Source organism: Denticeps clupeoides, chromosome 16 (genome assembly GCF_900700375.1).
Source record: "Denticeps clupeoides chromosome 16, fDenClu1.1, whole genome shotgun sequence".
Taxonomy (NCBI): domain Eukaryota; kingdom Metazoa; phylum Chordata; class Actinopteri; order Clupeiformes; family Denticipitidae; genus Denticeps; species Denticeps clupeoides.
The window spans coordinates 10465405-10487327 of NC_041722.1; the positions used below are offsets into that span (position 1 = coordinate 10465405).

General features: G+C 41.0%; 1 protein-coding gene and 1 long non-coding RNA gene across 5 annotated transcripts in view; one reads left to right on the forward strand and one right to left on the reverse strand.

Annotated features, from left to right (window-relative positions):
* Positions 1–6462, reverse strand: LOC114765612 (uncharacterized). 2 transcript variants are annotated; one of them, XR_003742690.1, is made up of 3 exons: positions 6166–6462; positions 485–2400; positions 1–410 (listed from the first exon to the last, which is right to left on the reverse strand). It is a non-coding gene; the product is annotated as an uncharacterized LOC114765612 (long non-coding RNA). The 2 variants fall into 2 exon arrangements; XR_003742689.1 differs by lacking the exon at positions 6166–6462 and adding an exon at positions 4920–5030.
* slc12a4 (solute carrier family 12 member 4) overlaps positions 4587–21923 on the forward strand; it is a 19022-nt gene continuing 1685 nt past the window's right edge. Inside the window, exons 1-22 of one of the 3 annotated variants that reach the window (XM_028955839.1) lie at positions 4587–4842; positions 12154–12251; positions 12352–12483; positions 12898–13044; positions 14967–15021; positions 16547–16677; positions 16766–17007; positions 17103–17317; positions 17441–17605; positions 17787–17885; positions 17990–18047; positions 18263–18437; positions 18576–18694; positions 18944–19042; positions 19294–19413; positions 19515–19619; positions 19700–19868; positions 20079–20274; positions 20361–20530; positions 20665–20796; positions 20872–20979; positions 21300–21487. In XM_028955839.1, the coding sequence (XP_028811672.1) occupies positions 4707–4842; positions 12154–12251; positions 12352–12483; positions 12898–13044; positions 14967–15021; positions 16547–16677; positions 16766–17007; positions 17103–17317; positions 17441–17605; positions 17787–17885; positions 17990–18047; positions 18263–18437; positions 18576–18694; positions 18944–19042; positions 19294–19413; positions 19515–19619; positions 19700–19868; positions 20079–20274; positions 20361–20530; positions 20665–20796; positions 20872–20979; positions 21300–21487 (3059 nt within the window). In that variant the 5' untranslated portion in view covers positions 4587–4706. Of the gene's footprint in view, positions 4843–9457; positions 9635–12153; positions 12252–12351; positions 12484–12897; positions 13045–14966; positions 15022–16546; positions 16678–16765; positions 17008–17102; positions 17318–17440; positions 17606–17786; positions 17886–17989; positions 18048–18262; positions 18438–18575; positions 18695–18943; positions 19043–19293; positions 19414–19514; positions 19620–19699; positions 19869–20078; positions 20275–20360; positions 20531–20664; positions 20797–20871; positions 20980–21299; positions 21488–21923 lie in introns of those variants that run through there. The other 2 variants (XM_028955840.1, XM_028955838.1) reach the window with 2 other exon arrangements.

The following is a 21923-nucleotide window of genomic DNA, read 5'->3' on the forward strand; positions in this document are numbered from 1 at the left end:
AAAAAAAAGGTGAAATAACTGAAAACATGTTTTATATTCTAGTTTCTTTGCTCTGATTACTGCTTTGCACTCTCTTGGCATTCTCTCGATGAGCTTCAAGAGGTCGTCACCTGAAACAGGCTCGTTTACGAGATGCCAGGGGTACTAGGGTTTCCAGACAAACCATTTGCAACCGACTCCAACGCTTTGGATTGAATGCCAGACTACTGTAGCAGGTGACTCCACTGACAACAAGACACCTTCCCTGAACATATGCTGTGGACACAAGACTGTGTGATGTGGACAATGCAGCAGTGAGTCTACCGTCCTTTTCACTGATGAGTTTTGCGTCAGTGTTGCTGGAGAAGGCGAGGTGAGCAATACGCTGAGGTCATCATGGTCCCTGGTCTTAATTTTGGAGGTGCAACAGTCTGGGAAAGTATCACCAGTCAGTGCCAAAACAGATTTGGTTATTGTACATGGCTCAGTCACTGCTTGTTCTTACCTCAGAGACATCATAGAACCCATCATCATCCCCCAATTCCACCAGCACACCCCTGACTTTCTGTTCATGGATGATAATGCTCCACCACATTGTGGCAGAACTGTCACAGCTCGGAAGTTGGAGTGCCTCATATGGTCTGGCCATCAATGTCTCCTGACCTGAACCTCATAGAGCTTGTCTGGGACCAGTTGAAGCAGAGACTTAATGATCGTACCCCACCCCCACGTGACCTGGCAGAACTGTGTGTAGCATTTGTGGAAGAGGGGAACATTGTCTCAGAACAACATCAAGACAATAGTGAGGAGCATGTGAGTAGTGTATATATGTACATATGTATGTATATATGGATATGTATGTGTGTTTATCAAAATTATCTGATGGTGCATATAGATTAATTAGCAGCATATCAAGGTAAATACAATAAACCACAACTGGCCTTTCTAAAAGAATCTCATTTCCTCTCCTCTTCATCAGACTTCTGTCATCATGTCAGACATTATTCCTTTTTTCCAGCTCCACATCTGAAACAAAAGAGAGTGACCCAAGGGTCTCACAACCTGTCACGCCAGGCCAGTAGTAATTGGATTGACTTGAGCCCTGTAGAGTACCCAGTCAGAAACTATAATGCATTTCATTGGAAGAATGGAGATTAGGTGGACAGACTGCATGCTGTTCCAAGGTGCTCACTCATAATCTCATTCATGGAAGAAATACCACCTTGAAAAACAACAAAGTATACAAGAAGCATAATTTCATGCCATGGTTTGGTTTGTGGAATGACTTGATAACTGGATAGCAGAGCCATACAGATACATCACCACCCATGATTAAGTGAATGACTGATGCTTGAACCTTGAATGAGTATTGGGTACGTTACCTTTAATATAATTTGTGAGCATTGGTCGCATTTCTGGAATTTGTAGCCCATGCAATTCAGGCCTCTGAATTGGAAACAAATGAAAAAATTGATGCCGGAATTAAAATGTATTGTTGTTTTATATACATGGAAAATGTCCAGCAGTGGAAGGTCTGTGTGATTTCTCGAACACAGCTGTGCACAGCTGGTTAAATGTTTAGTATATACTTCCACCTAGTGGTTACTTTGAGGGTTGCATTTCTTCAGCATACTGGAGATTTGCAAAGGTCTGCTGGTTTTTGCCCTTGAATTTTGAACTCAAGATGAATATCTATGCCATATGTCCTTTTGTACAGACCCTTTTGGGGATATGATCTATGAGTGTCTGTCTGCATTTGATCTGTTTAGATTAGATTGTTGTGTTCATTGGAACAACAAATGGAAAATTGATAGGATTGTTTTTTATATGATACAATTTTTTGCATGTTGTCACAATAATATAGCACTGTATTTAGCTTGCATTTAACTTGTATGAAAAAAATTACTTAAATCTACAAGAATTGGCTTTTCTAGGCATGAATGAGAATGAGAGAGAATATCATGCCACAGTTAATGGAAAAATAATAATAAATAAAACATTATAAATAAGAATCAATATCTTTGGGAAATGTTAACATATGCAATGTTAATGATAACATAATTAAACAACAATCAGAATGTGTTACAATTGCAGTCTTTAGTCATCTAGTGGTGAGAAAGTGCATTGCAAATCCCCCTATCCTTCCTTGTTTCTTGGTTGGGTTTCTTCTTGTAGGACTTCCCTGAGGAAACTGATCACAGTTCAAGGTTTTCAGAGATGATCAGTAACTGGAGAGAGTTTTTCAGTTGAGAGTGGATTCACACTGTGTACAAGTTCTGCCTCAGGATTTGTTAGACAGCTGCCACTTTCCGGCCAGGCAGGAAAACTCCTGACAAGTTGTGACAGGATGTGTCCAGATTCAGGCATCAACTTTATGTTGCAGTGCTGTCATACAGGAGACAGGGCACCAATCCAAGGCTCCTGTGGAAAAATGTTAAGCGTGAGTCCATGGGAGGTTTCTGCTGATAAATGCTGACACTGACAACCAGTTCCTTAACACCATCACTACACAATAGCTTTTCCTGGTTTAGACCCACAAAGAGTAGGTGACCTTCTACACCCTTCTTCATTGGTGAATGTTTTTCTGCATGCTTTCCCTGGGTCCTCTAAATTCCTTCCACTGTCCAAAGGCATGTATACTAGGTGGACTGGAGGCTCTAAATTGACTGTGGGTGTGTGTGTGCCCTATTGTGGACTGGCACATCGCCATGGGTGAGGCCCCACCCTGCACCCAGTGCCCCAGGATGGGCTCCAGATGCCACGACCCTGAGTAACAGGAATAAATGCTTAATCACAGAGTGTGAGAGTGTCAAAGGACGTGGGTGACCAACAGGGTGTTAGCGTCTTTAAAAATGTGTCTTAAATGTTTTCAGGTGCTTCTTTATTGAGTGGAGTAAAAATCTAAAGCAATTACACAATCGCTTGATTCCATCATTGAATATGTTTTGCTGCTGATTCATATTTGAATACTGTGAGTCTATAGAGAACAGTGCAAATCTAGGTACTTCTGAAAGAGCTTGGTCTTTACTTGTCATTTGAAAATGCTCAGTGACTTCAGACAGGGACAGTTCGTTCCACCACCTATTTGACAAGCAGTGAAGGGTCAGGATGTGTGTCATCCTAGTGTCTTGAGTGATGGTGAGTGATAGTAGTCTGGTGCATTGTGGGGTATGTATTTTGAATGCTGTTGGTGCATGACCTGTTAAAGACTAAAGCTAGAATATTGTGCTGATAGGAAAGCCATACTGTTTGCACCGGAAAAGCTTCACAGAAGCCGTTTGTTTTGGTCAGAAGAGTTCTAGGTAACTGTTAAAATTTGAAAGTGGTTGTTATGTAGAGAATATCCTTAGAAAATCTGAAATAGTAACACTGATTATCTATCAATTCAAGCATTTGAATCTAGCAGTTCTGGTTTCCAAAAGAGGTTCAGCCTGGCTATAGGTTTAGAGCCATTAAAAACATGGGCAGAGGCACTGTTAAAATAATTGTCTTTTATAATTAATAGATTCATTAATAGGCATGCAGGAGTCTGCAAAGGAAATACCACACCAGAAGTATATTCAGAGGATTCCAGCCTCATGTGTTGGTGCAAAAGTGTAACTTCAATGGGCCCAGGAGCAGTTCCAGGAAGCCACCCCAATGTCCCCTTTACTCTCTTTCCCCATGACTAAGTCACTGCAAGTGGGAGTGTGTTTACTGACCCACAACACACAGCATCAGGGTGGGAAACTTCCCCCATGTGTACCCTGACGTCCCTGCAGTAATTGCAGTGACAGCAGTAAAAAGTTACTGGAATCATGAAACTCACAGCCTCAAACACCATCAGAATTTCCTCAAAGTTTGAAAAGCATTTGACATTCCTAATCCTAAATAATATAAAAGATGGTTTATATGAATAAGGCTTTTATGGAAAATACAGCTATGGTAAAAAAAAAATGACCTGTTTTAAGCCGTTGACAGACAAAGCAACATGCACTCATAACAACAGAAACAACCAACCACGGGAGGTGTGACAAAATTGTCAAACAAATGCTACAAGATAAAGACAGCTGTCTCAAAAGCCAAGAGAGAAAAGTTACACAGTCTAAAAATGCTAGAGTGCCGTGGATGCCAGAGAGACTTTAAATAGACCTCTCCTGCTGTAATTACAGGACTTTCCTAACAACGTGCATGTGCTCCATGGAAATCGCTGCATCCTTCTGATTAGCAGAAAAGGGGACATTCTTATATTAGTAGGCCCTGCGAGTGAGCTTTCACAGTGGTCCTTAAATGGGACGCTTGAAAATGTCACAATGTTCCCTATTCAGGGAAAAAGTTCCTTATTCAGCGGAAAAAGGAAAGTAGTGACCTATGACGTGAGTGCCGTACTGCTGTTAGAAAAGGGACAGGAGTTTTGGGGGGGTGATGGGTGACAATCCCTCATTACCCTCAAGAAGGTGCAAACGGGAGCCTCCCATTGTTCCCCCAAACACCCAGACTGTGATTCACCCGAGGAGGCCATTGAAGAGAGACTGAGGCGCGCTGATGTCAGATCAGCCCTTTTCCACCCCGAGCTCAGGAGGGGCTGGCTGGTGGGAGGGGAGTATGGTAATTTCCCCCAGAGGAAGTGACCGAACTGCGTTGGAATGCGTTGAGATGAGTGTAAGTTCAGCTGGCCGGAGCTGAAAGTACAGCTGAGAGATCTGTCGGGAGGGAGCGCCACGCAACTCCCGCTATCTGATGAAAACATGCCCCATTTCACCGTGGTGCCGGTGGAGGACAATGGTCAGTCCAACTACGACAGCCTAGAGGGGATTAACTGGGTGGATTACAGAGACACAGGACAGGGATATCCTGGCCATGGAGACACTGTCAGCTCTGATGGTAAGTTTCTGACAGCTTAAAAAACTTTCCAACCAATTACTCTATAAAACCTAAATGGTAATAACTTTAATACCTACCTCTTGCAAAGCGGCATATCATCAAAGTTTTCTCCAAAGTTCTGTCCACACAGTCCTTTGGTATGGTAACCATGGCAATTCGTGTGCTGGCATCTGACAGCCTACTTTTGCAAATTTTCAAGGCATCCAGTTTTAAGAAGCGGTGTTCCGCAAAGTCTGGCAGGCACTGAAACGGCCCCACTCTGATGCCAGATGTGTCTACTGTGGCAATGGAAAAACATTTGGAGAAACAAAGAGGGGTGGGGGTTGAATTCTCTGTAGTAATAATAAGACAGGCCTCAAGTGTTCCCACACACAAAAGACGTGCCTCTCTTTGTGCCAGGGCTGCCTTTATGTTCCCTGAGAGCAGCTGCGTGGGCAGCAGTCTGTCTTCCTTATGTCCCTGGAGAGACAACAACAGGGCGACCCTAATTCCATGCACTCGAAAGAAATGGAGAAGCGCGAGTGAAGGTCATCGCGAAATGCAGCAATACCAATGTGTCTCCGTCTAGATTTCCCGAAAGCAGTTACCGGCACTAATGATCCGACTCCGTCACAGCGCTGTACTGGCAGCTGTTTGTAATCGTCTTGCCTGAAAATCAGGCCCTGCACCACGGTAGGAAAGTTCGAGCCACAGCACTGCCTCTCCCACGTGGCAATGCTGTATTTTGACTTTCTTCAGGGAGTTCGGGGTTTAGTCTTCATCATTAAAGGCACATTCAACCCAAGCCTTACATTCACAATTTAATTTGAATAAAGTAGTACCAGAATCTTTGTGGCAACCCTAGAAGGCAGAACTGAAATTCCACAGACTTTCTTCACATTCAATTGACTTAAAGCCCGACCCCAAACTTGATGGTGTTACTTTTAATGGACCTGTTCTAGGTTCTGGATTCATTTAGACTGTTAGAAACTGTGCAAAAAAAAAGTTACATACGAGTCTCATAAGAGCAAGCAAACGTGATTATTAGCACTTTAGCAACCTTTCCGTCGCCAATTTTGCATGATAATGTGGCAATTTTTGTCATGGCTGTTTTGATGATAACATGCATTAAATGCTAAGGATTTAGACGAGCCCATGCATGCATGCCATTGGGAGGGAATTAAAAATGAGCTGACAGTCGTTTATTTTCTGACGTGAAAGCTGAAAGGCCAACGCAATCTTTTCATTTGCAAGTCTGGCAAGTGATGACAAGTTTTTGTGTGACAAAAGACTAACTCTAGCATCTTACACTAACATTAGAAAGAAAAAATGTACTCTGCTCACCTGGCTCATTTTAATGCTCCGCTTCTTTCCCTGCTTGTCCCTGCTTGAATGACATCATCAGTAACACAGTGACAACATTTGTTCTAGTCACATATGCACAGTAAAAAAAAAAAGTCCTGTTTCTTTCTAGGACAGTCAGCCAATGCTGTGTGCATAAAAATTGAAAATGATATTCCATTCATGAATTGGTCCCATTGGTCATGTTCAGTGCCTATGACCAGGGACAAAATTAAAGAATGAGATACAAAATTCAGACAATAAAGGAGGATAGTGATGTAGGGCAGAAGACCGAAGGGGCTGTTTTACTTGTGAGAATGGGATGGTGTTATAGGACGAAAAGGCTAATATGATAGAGAAGAGAACCTGTAAACAGGCGAAGAGGGGAGGGGTGGAGCGAGACGTCCACAGAGCCAACTTTGTTCCCGGCCCTCAACTCTGCTCTGCCCCTCTGCTCTGCCCTGGACTGCACACTGTGGCCATTGTGGCGAAACACTCGAGTGCAGAGCCTCACTAAAAGTGCCTGCATCATAAAACAGTTAAGCACCAGGACACCACTGAGCAGAAAGCAGCCAGCTTTCTTTAAGCAAGGCTGTTCTGGTTATTTCAGGAGCGCATGCTTTCTGAGATAACTTTAGCTGGTGGAAGACGAACACATAGTGATTAAGGAGAGGCTGTTTGCACATTGAAAGCAGTTGATCCTGCACTGTCTGGGGAGAGGAGCCTGACCAGCTGCTCTGCCAACTTCAACGGAGACAGAAAAAGACCCGACAATGCTTCACGCGGCTCGTTCCTTCTGTTTCCAGCTCCAGTTGTGTGTTACAGTCCTCCTGTGTCTATACTGTATGTCATTAATTAAGCAGTATATGTATCGACGCACCAGCCCTTTCTTTAATTTAATTATAAAAATAACCCAAAAAAAATAAATATGCAGCTTAATTGGCATTCCATAGCAACATTACCAGGAATTCTGTTTGAAATAATTACTTTTATTCAAAACTAAGCAGCTGCAATTTTGCCTCTGACAGAATGGCAGAGAATAGTCATGTCAGTCAATTCTATTTCTGAGAGTGAGAAGAATGTGCTTCTTAAACATCTTGACCCTGCCACAATGGATGCCTTTGCTGATGAGGCTATTACTTGTTGTTGAAAGATGGCTGCATGGACCCACGACTAAGTTTACCTTCTGGTGCCCTTCAGGATTTTTCGATCAGATGAACAAATGATTTTAACATGCTTATAAACTTGTGAGCAAATGCTATGCTCACAATTTGAAGGTGAAAATTAAGTTATTTTAGCTTTTCTTGCTGCCATTGTTCCTTGAATTCTCCACTTTCTGGTCCCACTCCTAGATTTTCTCACTCATTCACATCAAAACTTGCCCTCCAAGCTCAGACACAGCAAGCAGTCGTGCCTCTGTTTTATTCCCATGCACATTTTTGTTAACCTTCGCTCTGAACTGAGAAGAGCGCAAAGGCATTAATTTCATTAATGCAATGGAAGCGATGGAGCATCTGAAAGTGCTTGTTCTTAATTAACAATAGACAGACAAGACACATACAAAAGCTCAACATTTTGCAAGCTTAATTTATGTATTTGTGGTGATTCCATTACATGTCTGGTACCAATGTTACAAAACCTGCAAAAACATAGCTCATTTTAGTATCAGAAACTTTCATACACAAATGAAAGAAATTTCTCCGATGATTAGAAAGCAAGTTATTCTGCTTAATGTGGAATGAGTTTCATACCTGAATTAGGGATGGAGGAATTAAGCAGGATTGCAGCAGTTAACGACAAAGTACTCCCTCAAGGTCTGCGTCGGTCACTTTACTTTTACTAAACATTCAAAACACCCCTAACTCTGAAAGGTACACACACAATCACACATTCTAAAATCTGAAGAGCTTAGAAATGAAACCTCCAAATACGATGTAATACAATTTTAATGTAAAACGTTGCACACAAGGAGTCTAAGCTTTATCCAGGTGAATTCCTTCGATGTTCATTAAATGAAAAGTTTACTCAGTGGGTTTTTCCGGCCTGGGAAGCAAATGGAGTGTTAAATTGGTTCTGATGGCTAATCAGCTTTAGTGCTTACACTGTACAGTGTGCTTTTTGCCCCCTCTGGTGCAGACCATGGCTATTCTCACGATACTTCATGTTATCTATTGAAATTAACAGATGATGGGAGGCAAAATGTAATAACTGCATTTAATTTAGCGAATCAAAGCAATCCATGAGAAAATGAGTTAAATTAATGAGTTTACTGTTTACAATAACCTTGTGATACTTGACTATAGTAAATGCATATCACATCGTTGCAATTTGTATAAAGCCTAGTAGAACAAGGTCCCACAGGACCACCTCAGATACCTTAAACAGGTTTTCTTCAGCATTTCACAGTTGCCAGCCTTTGATCTCGGGGGCAGAGGAACATTGGTTCAGAGCCATTAACTTGCTCGGGCTTGTGGTCGTAAACGCTGTGCTTTGCTCTGAAATCCCTGCTCAGCAGGACCTACCTTTAATACACGCTGCACAGCAGGCAGGCACATTCATGAATGTGCTTGATATTCCAGTAATGCATAATCTTTTTAATGATGTGTCCAGCACGGGGCCAATGGCAGTAACCCTGCACTTTTTTTAAGATTGACAGTGTCTTTCTTATATGTGTAATAGTAGCATTTTGATCAAAACATGCTAACAAAATGCTGGAATAATAGTTGTATGATTCTAGTCCTATCAATTTGAATGAGTAAAATCATTTCGAACACTAGAGGGCATCATCCACAAATATCTTAGCAGGTTGATGTCCTAATAGCATTAGTCATCCTTTCGCTCAGACACACATATTAAAGTGTAAAGTTCAGTAATAGGAAGATGATTAAATCTGTTGGGGTGTCATTATAGTTTTATTACACTCACTTACAGAACATGGTTGCTGTTTAGCATGTAACATCATGCATTGTGATTTCCCAAGCCCGGACCACAATGCCGTTGATATATGTGCACTGACGCAGAGATGATGCAGTGCCCCGGGTGTGTGTTGGTTAGTGACTGTGCATGACTGGGTTTTAATTGCACTTGTACTGTCTGTGTTTGGTGTTCACTCCCATACAGTCTACATCACTCTTTCCTCTTGTGTGTGTGAAGGCATGACTGCATTTGTGTGTGTGTGTGTGTGTGTGTGTATGTGTGTGTGTGTGTGTGTGTGCGTGTGTTTCTGAGTGATCGAGTGCTAGTGCAGACCCCCTCTCTCTGATAGCTCACTGGATTGTGCCTGGCTATGTACAGAACACAAAGTACTGCGTTCCCTGCAGCCACAGAGCAGGCATGCTGACCCAAAGGAGCAGCAATGTTAGTGTAACACTAGAGGCAGGTGAGTGGGCATCGTGGGAAGGAGGGCACCTGTTAGCTGCTCCACTGGAATTAACACCCAGAGACCTTCACTCCAGCAGGTACTGGGGAAAAGGTAATTCACAACGGCATGGTTTGTTGGAGGACACCTCTCTGTTTGGTTGCGGTATGCTGCGAGATGAGCGAAAGGTCAGGTCACCCCTGAGTCTGAGAACAGTGCGTGTCTCCCTGTGTCATGTGCTGAGAAATGGGATACCGCTGTGTTTTCGGGTGATCAGACTTCTCTCATTGGGCCAGACACACCTCTGTCCCCATTTTTTGCATGATTAAGTTTCAACTTTTTAAAATCTAGCTTTATCCAAATTCTACTTTTTTTTTTATATATTTCTTCAGCATGTGAGTTTGGAAATTTGTTTTCCAGTATCAGCTGGCATCCAGACTGTATGGTACCTTTTAAAACTGTGGTTAATGACCTCATTAATCATTCACACTGTGTGGCAGTAATGACAATTTCATACAATTTCATGGCAGGTTGCAACATCAGCCTAATTGGCAAATAATATGTCACTGCCTTTTGCCATTTATTAAAATCTGTGACACTCTCAATGGTGTTACAGGTTAATAATGCTGCAAACAATGAGTTGAGAAACGTCCAGATCACTCAGTGTGTTTTAGTGACACGACGTGGAAAAAAGCGCACAGGGAGATTGATTTGCATTGATTGCATAAGGGCAGCAGCGAAGACCCTCGACCACGTGACCGTGCCTCGCCGTCATGTCAGTCAGCCTACAGCCAAGGGACCGTTGATGATGTGTCCTCATGAGACATAGAAAGGAAAAGGTGCTGCACGGAATGCTGATTGTGTTGTGTGTTGTTGAAGGACTGCGGCTTTGCAGAAATTAAGGAAGGAATGGAAAGTTGTGGAGAACAATTGTCCACACACGTTTTTGCATTTATTTGACTGTTGCATAAACACATCCACATAGATATCTGAGAGATGGGGGTTACGCAATGCTCCACTTGGACAGCATCCAGCTTCATGCTAACAGGAAACTGTATGCCGTAGCTAATGGCAGTGATAGCTGTTTTTGCTTGGATGTACTTTCCATTACTTACCTGTGGTGTCATGTCTAAATACATCAACCTTTATTAAACATTTTAAATTCAATTTAACATGCAATATTCAAACTGGAAATGAAAAATATATTAATTAATTAAATGCATCATATTGAAATATTTCAGAATTTATTTCATTTGGGGCCATTCACATTGTAGGATTAGCAGACTTCATTGAAGTCATAGCTGAACTTGAGTATGTAGCAGTTAAAGCGGTGGAATTTATTGAGGCAGTTGGAGTTATTTCTGCACTTTCCGACCAATATCTTGAATGGTGGCACCATGTTGGAAAGGACACAGTCTAGATCAGTCCTGCCCATTTACTCTAACAGTGAAACAGCACTTTGCGGCAGTACCAGAGAACGTAACAGGAAGAGACTTTGTTAAACCACCTGTTGTGATAAATAATTTAATGTTTGCCTTCTTTTATATTCTTCCAAGCGAAAATGCCACAAGGCAAAAGTTCACAACATTGTGAATAGTTTAGTTATAGAAAACACAGTTTAATATAGAAAAAATAGTTTAATAACAGAAAACAAAAGGGCACTGGCCAAAACACAACAGAAGTACGTATAGAACACAATAGAATTCTAGACTATATGGGAACAGCAAAAGACATACAGATAGGGGTGTGTACATGAGATGAGCGACAATGGAGGAAGCGAAGCAGGGGTTTAAATAATCATACAATTTCTATACGACAGAACACAAGAGGGAATCACCTGGTAGGCTAGGGGTGGCAGGGGTGCCATTACAGGGACATCCAAGAGTTTGGACAATTTTGCCTGATATGCCTGTTACTGTTAAAAGTTACAATGGACTAGTCACAAAAAGGCATGACAAATTTCTTTCAGTATTTTATGACTGGTTTGTGTATTATTTTGGTTTTGCACATCTGTTGAGTGAAAAAAGAAAGGCACATAACACAAAGTTCTGGACTCCACATTACATTTTAGTTCTTTTACCAGATCTTCATTAGCCTCTTGTGTTACGGATATTGTGCTTGTGGCTCACCAGGACATGCAGATTTCAAAGCTGTATTGCTCACAGTTAACAGGAATGGTCAAGTTGAGGCCTGGAAGATCATGAAACCTTTCTGCTGAGTTCCAGGAAAAGCATACCTCTTCAACCATTATCATGGGGGGCGGACCACTTTTTTGGTCTTGTGTTGCAATCTGAGCCACATGCCACGACCATTTGGCATGGTGAGGCAGGTTAAATTATGACGACATGACGAGGAAGAAGGACTCATTCGCACAACATCACGAAACAGGGATTTAATCTTGTTTTGAACAGGACAGGGGAGAGATCCGGTAAAATATGAACATGTAAAATTATCATGATCCTGGCAGTCCCATGACTTAAACCTGTGAATTGATCTTAAAAGAGCAGAATCTTGAAGAATGTTATAAGAATACCAAAATGAATTGTATTTACCAATGTGGGTATTTACTAAGTACCAACTATGTAGGTACCATAGATATGTGTTACACTTTCCTTCTTCCTCTCCTACTTTAGGTCATGGAAATCATAAGGAGGACAGTCCCTTTCTCAGCAGTAATGAATCAGCAGCCAAGAGAGACGATTTCTATGACAAGAACCTGGCCCTGTTTGAGGTGAATGCATATTTGTATGGAGTTCCGAGTTTTGTTCAGTGCATGGTTGAGGAGGACTAGATTAAATAAAGCATTGATCTCTGCCTGTTTTGACCAACAGGAGGAGCTGGACATCAGGCCCAAGGTCTCCTCTCTCCTCAGCAAATTGGTTAATTATACCAACATCACCCAGGGAGCCAAGGAGCATGAGGAGGCTGAAAGTGCTGATGCATCTCGAAGAAAAGTTCCAAAGGTAACAAAAAAGTATCTCAACCTTACTGCAGATATGACTAATACAGACAGAAATCAGATAGGAAGATTAAATAAAATAAAAAGAAGGCCCTCACTGGCCACACCTGACTTTTTGATCAATGGAAAAAGTTGGCTGTGTAAGGGTCTTTTCAATACACAGTCATGACACTAATATAAGAGCTGAAGGCTGAATGAGTGGTCCACCCACCAAAAAATCCACACTGTAGATTATCAGACAATGACCACTGTTTAAGAGCCTGATTTTAAACTGGGCATGGCAACCGTTTATCTATTATAAAAAATAATAATAATCGACGTGACCATGCAGCAACATTAATACCATATGCAGTAGATTCATATTTGTATTCTTATTCACTGGGCGACTGGTGTTGTGTGTTGATCCTTCTGTCTGCAGTCACCCAACATGGGCACCTTAATGGGGGTCTACCTGCCCTGTCTGCAGAACATCTTTGGTGTCATCCTCTTCCTTCGTCTCACCTGGATTGTGGGCACAGCTGGTGTTGTACAGTCCTTTCTCATTGTTCTCATGTGCTGCTCTTGTGTAAGTTCACAAACACCAAACACACACCAAACTCTCATTCAATGGCTAATATAGCAGTTTTATTAACACTCACAGCAGAGACTCACAGTATACCACTAGAGCAGGGGTCACCAACCCACCAGTCTTCAGTTAAATCATATGTGCTAAATGAAGGTAAACATAAAAATGTGCAGAACTGGAGCCCTCCAGGACCCGGGTTGATGACCCCTAAACTAGAGGGAGCCAGAATACCACCAAGTTGAGAACCAAGGCTCTGCAGCAAATAAGCATGTCCTACAGACCAACAAAACAGTATCTGTGTGAATTCACAAACATTTGAAGCCATGCACACATGCCAAATGTACATCTAGAACATTTCATAGTAATAGTAGTGTGGTGGTAGTAGCCTAGTGGTAACACTATGAAAACAGAATGAAACAGAACATCAAAGTTACAGGTTCAAACCCCCCCTAACTACCATTATGTCCCTGAACAAGACTCTTAAACCTGAGTTTCTCCAGGGGGACTGTCCCTGTAACTACTGATTGTAAGTCACTCTGTATAAGAGCATCTAATACTCCAATGCCGAAACTGCATCTCAAAATGGCACAGAGCCACAGTAGTACATTGGAAAATTTTAAATGGTGTTTACTGGCACAAAGGCCTTTTAAAATATCTTAATTATATTGATATTAGAATAATGATATTAGAATACATTAGAATTGATCCAAACTGATGAGTGATATGGCAGAGTGTTGTATGAACGATGTATGCAAAAACTTTAATAAAAACAATTACTCTGTCCCTCAGAGATAACCCACCTGTTGATATGTTGAGTTTGAATGAGACATAGCCCTTTATAGACCCTCATTAGTATCTGGTCGCAGGCTGGATATTTATGGGCCACTCTCCATGTATCAATATAAAAATAAAATAGTAAAACTGACACATGAATTTTATAAAGTGTGCTAAGGACAATCATGAAATGTTATTAGATCAATGCACAAATTTAGGCCCATCAATATACCCCATTTTCTGCCTAACGGTGGGTGAATTTCATAGTTGATTTTAACACTGTTTCAGATATCCTTTGGTTCCACACAAAATTAGAGTCTATGTCTATGGCCAGGGTTGACTATTAACACTCTAATGTGTAATGACATCAATATCATTCTCTGTAGTGTTTTTTTACATATTCATTATATGATCATATTTTACCCAATTCCTGTGATTAAACCTATATTATGTAGCATGTAACTACTCGACAGTGTCATTATATCATTGGGTAAAGCCCTCGCCACCCATCAGTGAAGGAAGAAAGGGTCAGGAGAGCGTGTTGGGGCAAATCCATTATTATTTGAACTTTACAGGCGCTTACAACACTATCTTAAATAAACATTCCCCCCTGAGGCCCACCAATATATCCCATCTTCTGCATAACAGTTGGTGAATGCGTGCTAAGACCCCTACTTAACTAAGTGTGTAATGCATGCTGGTATTAATCACACTGTGTAGAGTTGAATCTGCATGACTGCAGAACTTTACACTGACTTTGAACTCTGCTGTTAGAGTTGATTTACTTTTTCTTTACATTTTTTTTTTACTGGGTACAAACTGTGTTAAGTATAAACTAGTGGGTTAGACACACTGGACCACCCTCTTCATTAAAGTTCTTAAGTTTCTAGATTATTTGATAATGGAGATTGTCCAGTAAGTCTGCATATAAACATAACAGTTAGAGTTTTAATACATACAGAATGTTCTAATTATATTTAAGAATTTACCACATGTTAAAAATAATTCATTTTGTGCATTTTAATGTTTTAGAGAGTTCATTATATATGATGAAATGCATCTGACTCAGTTTTGATGGGTTGTTGCAAAAACCCTCTTCTGTAATGAATAACTCATACTCTTTATTTGACATTATGTCCTTCTTGCAGACAATGCTCACTGCTATATCGATGAGTGCCATTGCAACAAATGGGGTGGTGCCAGGTAATCATATTTTTTTTATTTTCATAGTCTACTGAGACAAATTTGAACATCAGTAAATACAATTTATAAATCCTTTTCTTATGGTAGCACCAAAGTGCAAGAAAATTAAAAATTTCATGGAGACAGAGTTATAACATGCAAAAATACAGATCACCAAATCAAATTTACAAAAGTGAAAGATTTCCTATTTCTATTCAGCATGCATTTTTATAAAGTTAAGAGACACATGGCAGTTTTTCTATTGCTAGTGTCCGCCATTATCAAGTAAAGAGATAAGAGAAGCCAGAAAAAGGCTGCAGGGAAATGAGCAGGTTGGATGTAAATAGCTGAATGTTGCATGTTACTGACTCCATTGTGCAGTGCCAGGTTACACAATTTCAAAATGGTTCAGAATGGTTAAGAATATTCATTCATAATTCACAAAAGTAATCAAAGTACTTTTATATAGTAATTGAAATAGTTATGCTACTATTAACTTTTAAATAGGGTAACTTGTACTTTACAAAGTAACTTTCCCAACACTGTTTGCCAGACCAAGGACGTGATACTTGCGGTACTGGGTTGGGTTTCTGTTGCTGCTGCAGAGAGCATTTGTTTTATGAGACGTTTTAAAAAAAAAAAAATTCTGGCACATGTGAAAAAATTCTGTGCTTTCAGAAATTAAAGATTTCATCAATTTACTTAATGCAGTTAATGAATGGAAGTCTGACTTCACTATCCACTGCATCTACTATCCTTGAATTTGAGCTTTTGTTGGATTTTGAACAGTACATCGTGAAACCCCAGTCTGCTTTGAAATCTTTGTGTTGGAATGACCTTGCTGATGATGTACAACTACCTTCATGGTGTATGAAGTATGCCATGAAACTTTCTTCCACAACCTCACCTTGCAGGGTTAAGATGTTCCCCACTGTAACGATACAGGTGGAGGAAAAGGATCCAGGCGTGGAGATTTCTTATTTATTTATGTATTTATTTATTTTAAATTGGACAAACAAACATACAGAGCTCTAATTTGGGAAAGGGGAGGTGGAAACGGGAAAGGGAAGGTTCACACTCTCACAGGGAACTCACCACGCACCACCACCTGAAACACAAGACCATTACATGCAATATTCAACACATCCAAGAAGGGGAGTCCCACCAACCGAGATGGGTTAATAATGGAACCTGGAGTACTGATGCAGGCAAACTTAAATAGGGAGGATGTCAGATGTGGGCAATCAAATTGGTGTGGCCTGCCATCAGAGCTCCAAAACTGTCAAAAACAGTTTATTTTAATACGGGACAAACATAAAGGAATCTACTTTGGGATAGTGGAAGGGGAAATGCCATTTACAAGCAGTCTTACAAGGGGTAATGATTTTGATTTTGCTGGCTCAATTAGCATTTTTTAATTAGTAAATTGATTTTTGAAAGCATTCTTAGTTTACAGCATTTTTCACACTTGCCTAAAGCTTTTGCACAGTATTGCATGTACCAGAGACTCCATAACAAGTTGAAACTTGTCAATCTTCACTTCTAGCTGGTGGAGCTTACTTCATGATCTCCCGTTCTTTGGGCCCCGAGTTTGGGGGTGCTGTGGGACTCTGTTTTTACCTGGGTACAACCTTTGCTGCAGCCATGTACATTTTGGGAGCAGTTGAAATATTCCTGGTATGTGGACAATTTTGAAACTTATGAAGATATTTTTTAAAGGAGAACAGGATTTCATCTTTATACGCCATTTTTTCCTTCTCCACAGAAATATCTGGTGCCACAGGCAGAAATATTCCATTCTACTGATGAACACGGAGGGGACAGTGCCATGCTCAACAACATGCGAGTGTATGGCTCAATATGTCTCAGTCTAATGGCACTTGTTGTGTTTGTGGGGGTCAAATACGTCAACAAGTTTGCTTCCTTCTTTTTGGCTTGTGTTATCATTTCTATTGTCTCTATTTACGCTGGAGCTGTAAAGTCCATCTTCCACCCTCCAGAGTTTCCGTAAGTTCAACCTCCAGGAACTTTCCAGGAATTTTGTGACTCCAGGATGTGTGTGTGTGTTTAAAGGATATATTTTTATATGCTGTCGCATACAGAATATGTATGTTGGGGAACAGGACTTTAGTCAGAGACCTATTTGACGTGTGTGGGAAAACAGTGGTGAATGGCAACACCACTGAACACAGCAGGCTATGGTACAACTTCTGCAACTCGGCAAACAGCAGCGGCCACTGCGACGATGAGTACTTCATCGAAAACAACGTCACAGAGATCCCAGGAATCCCTGGTCTGGCTAGTGGAATTATAAAAGGTATTAACTGTCATTTAGAGTTAGTCTCAGGGACTGGTTGCTAATTGTCAATAGTACAAGTATGACATTTTATGCTGCCCTATGTATGCATTTGTATATTAACACAGAATTGGTGTTCCACAGAAAACATGTGGGGTAATTACTTTGAAAAAGGACAGATTCTGGAGAAGGCTAACTTACCCTCTGACAATAGGCATGGACTTATGGAGAACTTTTATATGTATGTGTCAGCTGACATTGCTACATCCTTCACAGTCCTTGTGGGCATCTTCTTTCCCTCTGCGACAGGTAAAAAGTGCTTGATCATACTTCATATAAATAATCCCTGAGTTTAAAATGAGTTATGAGTCCCTGAGTTCACTGGTGCAATTATACTGGTTCTGAACAGCACACACTGTCATGTATATACCACGAAGTGGCAGATGCACCATGAAACACTCTATTACAGCTTAAATGTGTTTTGTTCCAGGTATCATGGCAGGTTCCAACAGATCTGGAGATCTCAGAGATGCCCAAAAATCCATCCCAGTGGGAACAATCCTAGCCATTACAACTACGTCGCTTGTCTGTATCCTATTGCACCTTGTTCATTTCCAGAGAAATATAAATGTACTATGTTGTCTTACTGTTGTTTGAGTGGCCTTGTTTTGTCCTTAATCTTTAATTAAACAGATTTAAGTTCTGTAGTCCTGTTTGGAGCCTGCATTGAAGGTGTGGTCCTCAGAGACAAGTAAGTGAATAGAAAAACATAAGCAGACAACTATAAATCATATTAGACTCAAACGAGTCACTGGTGTTTGGAATCAAACCATTTATATGTGGTTCAGCCAATCAGGTTTTCTGGGTCCCACATATTACTGGGGTGTGTCCTATTTCCTGTGTTGTTAACAAAGTGAATTCTATTATATGCATGTATTTATCATCAGAATATGGTGTGCGCTGCAGGTATGGGGACACAGTGAAAAAGAACCTTGTGGTTGGGACACTTTCCTGGCCATCACCGTTGGTCATTGTCATTGGGTCCTTCTTCTCCACGGTGGGAGCTGGGTTGCAGTCCTTGACAGGTGCACCTCGTCTCCTGCAGGCCATTGCCAAAGACAACATCATACCCTTCCTCCGGGTAGATTCTCCAATATCATGCAAGCCCTTACAACTATCAATTCCTGTTTAGAGAATGATGTTGAGTCATGACAATTAGACATAAAAATTAGTAGTTTTTGGAATTGACTTTAAATTTGTTCTTGTTCTGTTACACCAGGTTTTTGGTCACAGCAAAGCCAATGGTGAGCCAACCTGGGCCCTACTGTTAACCACTGGCATTGCAGGATTGGGCATTTTCATAGCCTCTTTGGATATGGTGGCACCCATTCTCTCAATGTAAGCCTGTTCACATGTTTACGCCTGTCTACAAAACTGGATTTCACTGGATTCATGTCATGTTTTGTTCAGCAACAATTTCATCTTCTAACTCAGCATCTATGCTTAACAAAAAAAGACTGCATTTCAAATCACTAACCCATAAGTCTTGTATCACTGCTCCTTGCTCATATTTTGTGATCTGTAATCTAATACAGCACATTACTGTACAAAAAAAAATATTTTCAAAATGTTTCTCTTACCAAACAGGTTCTTCTTGATGTGCTATTTGTTTGTGAACTTAGCATGTGCTGTGCAAACCCTGCTCCGTACTCCGAACTGGAGGCCCAGATTCAAATACTACCACTGGTGAGCACTCAAAATAAGTTCTTTCAGCATACCACATTCATCATTGGTTGTTAAGACCTGAGCCTAATCAAGGTCATGTTAGGTCATATTAAAGCTTAGGCTGTTAGTAGGATGTCTAAGCTTTATTACATTTTCCAAAACTGAGCACAACTGTCATTAGAGTTGCTATCGTATCAAGTCAAAATGCAGACTATCGAGATAATCTACATTTTTGTTTTTTGGTAAAACCCATTGTGTTTTCTCTTCCTCAGGACACTCTCGTTCCTTGGTATGAGCATGTGCTTGGCCCTCATGTTCATCTCCTCCTGGTACTATGCAATTGTCGCAATGGGCATAGCTGGCATGATATACAAGTACATTGAGTACCAAGGGTAAACTAAACTTCTCATCTTTATTTTATACTTGCTACTGCTATGTATTTGTAAAAACTGATAAAAAAAAAGGTGATTAAAGGTAATGTCTTCTCTAACAGGGCAGAGAAGGAATGGGGTGATGGGATTAGGGGTTTATCTTTGAGTGCTGCCAGATATTCTCTCCTACGTCTTGAAGCTGGACCCCCTCACACCAAAAACTGGAGGTTTGTGCTCTACAAACGCATTTGTTACATTGCTGCCTTATTCTAATTTGAATGTGAAATGAATGGGAATATTCTTCAAGACCTCAGCTACTGGTGCTTCTGAAGTTGGACGAGGACCTCCATGTGAAATATCCCAGGATGCTCACCTTTGCTTCTCAGCTGAAAGCTGGAAAGGGTTTGACCATTGTGGGCTCTGTCATTCAGGGCAACTTCCTGGACACCTATGGGGAAACTCAAGCAGCCGAGCAGGTATCAGTTTTCAGAATGTTCTTTAGAGGCAGAACACTCACACACGGCACATCTGAAAGCTTGGTAAGATGTATCATAGTTTTCAATGAGCACAATGTAAACTTTCATTTAACATTTTCACTCTAGTGAAATGTAGCCTGTCTTGACATTATAGTTCCGCTGATAGATCCTTATTTAATATAAGGGGATAATAATATTTATCCTCACCAGACAATCAAAAACATGATGGAGATTGAAAGGGTGAAAGGCTTCTGCCAGGTGGTGGTGGCCTCAAAGGTGCGTGAGGGCATTGGTCACCTCATCCAATCATGTGGCCTAGGAGGCATGAAGCACAACACAGTGGTGATGGGCTGGCCATATGGCTGGAGGCAGAGCGAAGACCCACGGGCCTGGAAGACCTTCATCAGTAAGATGTTAGATGGGGCTGACATGTTTAAATGCTTGTTCTATATTTTTTGAAGGTGAAAAAAACATTTTTTGCCATTGTTACAGATACTGTCCGGTGCACTACAGCAGCTCACCTGGCCCTCATGGTGCCTAAGAATGTATCTTTTTACCCCAGCAACCACGAACGCTTCACAGATGGCCATATAGATGTGTGGTGGATTGTACATGATGGAGGGATGCTCATGTTGCTGCCTTTCCTCCTGAAACAGCACAAAGTAAGGCTTTTGATGACACTAATCTAACAAAGAAGACTAAAGTTCTTTGTCAGGCCAAGCACAAAGTAGCTTGCAGGTTATTAATGATCCTGAGATCATTCAAATAATATTTTCCTTCATTTCATAACTTTAAGGTTTGGCGGAAGTGCAAAATGCGCATTTTCACTGTGGCCCAAATGGATGACAACAGCATTCAGATGAAGAAGGACCTGGCCACGTTCCTCTACCAGCTGAGGATAGAGGCTGAAGTAGAGGTGGTGGAGATGGTAAGCACTGATCCAAAAGATTACTTACTTTCATCCTGCTGAAACTATGTTGCTTAATCATTCCTGCCCCCTTAGCACGACAGCGACATCTCAGCCTACACATATGAACGCACTCTGATGATGGAGCAAAGGTCACAGATGCTGAGGCAGATGAGACTGTCCACTGCAGAGAGGGAGAGAGAGGTATGGTATGGGTGTAAATTGGATAGGGAAACTTTCTGTTTCTGTGCTGTAGCACATGCAGTGGATACAGTTTTTTTTATGCCATCTTTATGTGTTATAAGAAATTAAGACCACAATAAGAAACTGAAAATAAACACCTCTTATATTCAATTCAACTGAAAAAAATTATCTGGGGGGAAAAATGTATTCATGGCTGCCCACTGCTCACCAAGGGTGATGGTTAAAAGCAGAGGACACATTTTCATTGTGTGCACCGTGTGCTGTGTATCACAGTAACAATCACTTTTTTTTATTTGTTTTTCTGTGGATAATCCTCACAGCCCCAGCTGGTTAAAGACCGGCACTCCATGATCCGCATGGGGAGCCTGTATTCTGATGAGGAAGAGGATGTATGTGAGCCTGTGGCTGAAAAGATTCAGATGACCTGGACCAAAGAAAAGTATCATGCAGACAGACGGAACAGGACCAATGCTCCAGAGAACTTCAGGGAGCTCATCAGTTTAAAACCGTAGGTTCCAGTCCAGGCAGGAGTAGATCATTTAGATTATTTAGAGAACAAAACTAATGTACAAAAGAATGCTGGACATTTACACAATACACAGCAAGCAAAGGAGTCCATGCCACCGTGTTGGGCCACGGTTTCATTTTTAATGCTTGTTTTAATGCATGTTTTAATGCATGTTTTCTCGACATTTTTGATAAACAGTTGTCATTAAGATAAGATGTGTTATGTGGTGGGGCAGAGCAATCAGCATGCACATCTGTGATTTACTTCAGTTAAATGCCTCAATGGAACTAGGGTGCTTGTAATGAGCTCAGCTTATATTTTACTTCACTTTCACAATAACAGTAAGGTACATGTGACCTTTATATTGTTTCATGTCTGAACATAGAGTCATTCAAATGGGCATAGTTAGAAGTTAATAAAGGGTGAGTAAGATGGA